The following is a 2533-nucleotide window of genomic DNA, read 5'->3' as shown; positions in this document are numbered from 1 at the left end:
GATGAGCTTCAGCAGCAGGCCCAGCTCTCCACCATCCGTAGCTTCCTCAAGCTCTATACCACCATGCCCGTGGCAAAGCTGGCTGGCTTCTTAGACCTCACAGAGCAGGAGTTTCGTATCCAGCTGCTTGTCTTCAAGCACAAGATGAAGAACCTGGTGTGGACCAGTGGCATATCTGCCCTGGACGGGGAGTTCCAGTCTGCCTCTGAAGTCGACTTCTATATTGACAAGGTTAGTATCTGCCCCTTCCTAGTTAGGAAGTTCCTTCACCCAGGAAATTCTGGAAGTGGCAGCACCAGATTTCACTCCAGTCTGTGGGAAATGTTCCTTAATCCTTTGACCACAGTGAAGCCATAGCCTTGCTTAATAAAAGTGCCAGTGAATGAACCATGATGGGATATTGCAGGCAGCTTTGGCAGTCATTGCACTCAGGAAACAGTGTCCTAAACATCTTCCCCGGGACAAAGGGAACTTGACATTCTTGGGAAGTAATAGTTGGGTGGCAGGGCTGCCAGTGTTTCAGGTGAGATTGTCAGCTTTGTAGGTCTCTCCCTCAGATCTCTCCTCTGACAAAGCAGAGATCTTGGTTTTCTTGCAGATCCACCTTTCACTGGGGCGATGTTTAGCTCTGTCTGCTTTAGGAGGAATGTAAATACAAAGTGTGGTCCTGCCATGGAGCACTGGGCAGTAGGAAGTGCAGGAAAAAGTCTTTTAGGACTTCCTATTTCAAAGAAGATAGCGGTAACCATTAAGTTTGTTTCTTGGAAGGAGAACAGGTTGCCCCTTGCTCTTGGGCCTTGGAGCAGATCACTTCCTGCAAGGTCTTGTGCTTCGTCTTTCGTGTCTGCCTGAACTGAACTGACTTGTATTGCAGCCTAGCTCTCCTGGTGGATAGCACAGCTCTTAGCTGCTGGTAGAGGGAAGCAAAGTGTGAATCGGGGTTGGGACTGTCCAAGTGCTGCAAAGAGAGAGACAAAAATAGGCAGAATGTGCAAGAATGTGGGAAGTGAATACAGCGTGAATTTGGGACCCGTCCCAGGCAAGGGTGTAGAGAAGGCAGCCCACGGAGAACTGGATGGTTGCTGGGGGACTAGCACAGGTCAGGCATGTGTGATGCTGAACCAGGGCTGCAGCGAAGCGCCTGTGGTTGCTCCTCACGTTTGGCAGTGCTTGCTGTCTCCCTGCTAATGCAGTCCTTTTCCTGACTCCATGCTGTTTCCTCCTCAGGACATGATCCATATCGCAGACACAAAGGTTGCTCGACGCTATGGGGACTTTTTCATCCGCCAGATCCACAAGTTTGAGGAGGTGAGGCCTGAGCAGGAGAGCTCAGCATAGCTCTGTAGGAAAAGTGGGGCAAGCACTGTGCTGTGCAGGCCTCAGAGGAGCCACACTTGTGTGAAACAGCTGTGTGATGCCTTCCTGAGACAAGCCCCAGCTCTGGAAGGCACTTAACAAAGGCAGGTGGTTTAAGCAGCAGCTGCCAGCCTTTGAAGAAGGGTATATTTTTTTCTGAGCAGTGCTTCTTTGACCCACAGTGGAAAAGGAGGAGTGTTTTATTTCCCACGGGTGCTGACTCCTGTCCTTAGACAATTATGCCGTTCCTGTCAGTAACGCAACTAAAATAATCTCTCTGCCTTCATAACTATGGCTCTAGAAAGTGTCCTCAAAGATTTCTGAGCACAGATGACTTCAGCGTTGTGCTCAGCCCGGAGGTGACATTCTGTAACTGCTCTACTCTCCCGACAAAGGCTGCTGCACACCGGAAGCTTAGGCAGCAGAATCCTGAGATGTGGGGACTTGAGCAAGGCGGGGTTGCAATACCACTGCTAGAAGTTTGCACCCTCTCTTCTCCTCACATCTTCCTCTGCTATCTTGGAGAAGAGAAGGGAGTTTTGCTAGTTCCCCTTCCACTTCCCATGCTGCCTGCACTTGCACAAGAGTTAAGGCTACTGAGGGGAACAGTAGTGTATATCAAATCACGTTGTATTTTTCTGACCTTTGCTTTGTCTGATTCCAGCTGAATCGAACCCTGAAGAAGATGGGCCAGAGACCCTAAAACTTCTGTGGATGCGGTGAACGGCTGGAGTAAAGAAGTGGGTGGGAGACATTATTCTCTTTGTGATGAGGAGGGGGAGCTCAGGGTTCTGGCATTTCTGGAATCTCCTGTGACTCTGAAGGTTTTTTGTACTTAAATAAGCAGACTCGTTTGGCTCCAACTATCCTATGAGGGACAACATGACTAATAAATTAGTGGAATTTTTCTGGTGAGCATTCAGTCTCTGATGTACTCATTTATTTTTCTTCCATGGAAGAATATAATTACATCTAGAGACATGGGCAGCTGCTGTTGGTTTGTGCTATCTTTGTTGCAGATAAATGAGAAGATCTCTTTCCATATTCTTACTATAAAGGCTTTGTGCACAGTGGACGGGCAAGGCTGAAGAACAGGGAAGAAAATGAGGTCGTGACTTTGGTCATTCATTCTTGAATTTTGTCATCTGATGAGATGTCCTTGTTGGAGGTTGTGTTT

The 2533-nt window shown here is 48.4% G+C and overlaps 1 protein-coding gene across 1 annotated transcript in view; it reads left to right on the top strand.

Annotated features, from left to right (window-relative positions):
• The window catches only part of EIF3L (eukaryotic translation initiation factor 3, subunit L), a gene marked incomplete at its 5' end in the record, with an annotated part of 9611 nt that extends 7333 nt beyond the window's left edge, over positions 1-2278 (top strand). The window contains 3 exon segments of the mRNA XM_009875763.1: positions 1-231; positions 1228-1308; positions 2021-2278. The exon segment at positions 1-231 is cut by the window's left edge and continues 18 nt beyond it. Of these exon segments, the coding sequence (XP_009874065.1) occupies positions 1-231; positions 1228-1308; positions 2021-2059 (351 nt within the window).
• Positions 2279-2533: the final 255 nt, after the last annotated feature.

Source organism: Apaloderma vittatum, unplaced genomic scaffold, assembly GCF_000703405.1.
Source record: "Apaloderma vittatum isolate BGI_N311 unplaced genomic scaffold, ASM70340v1 scaffold41368, whole genome shotgun sequence".
Classification (NCBI taxonomy): Eukaryota; Metazoa; Chordata; class Aves; order Trogoniformes; family Trogonidae; genus Apaloderma; species Apaloderma vittatum.
Note: the sequence above shows the minus strand (reverse complement) of the source record. Positions and strands in the feature narration are given on the sequence as shown.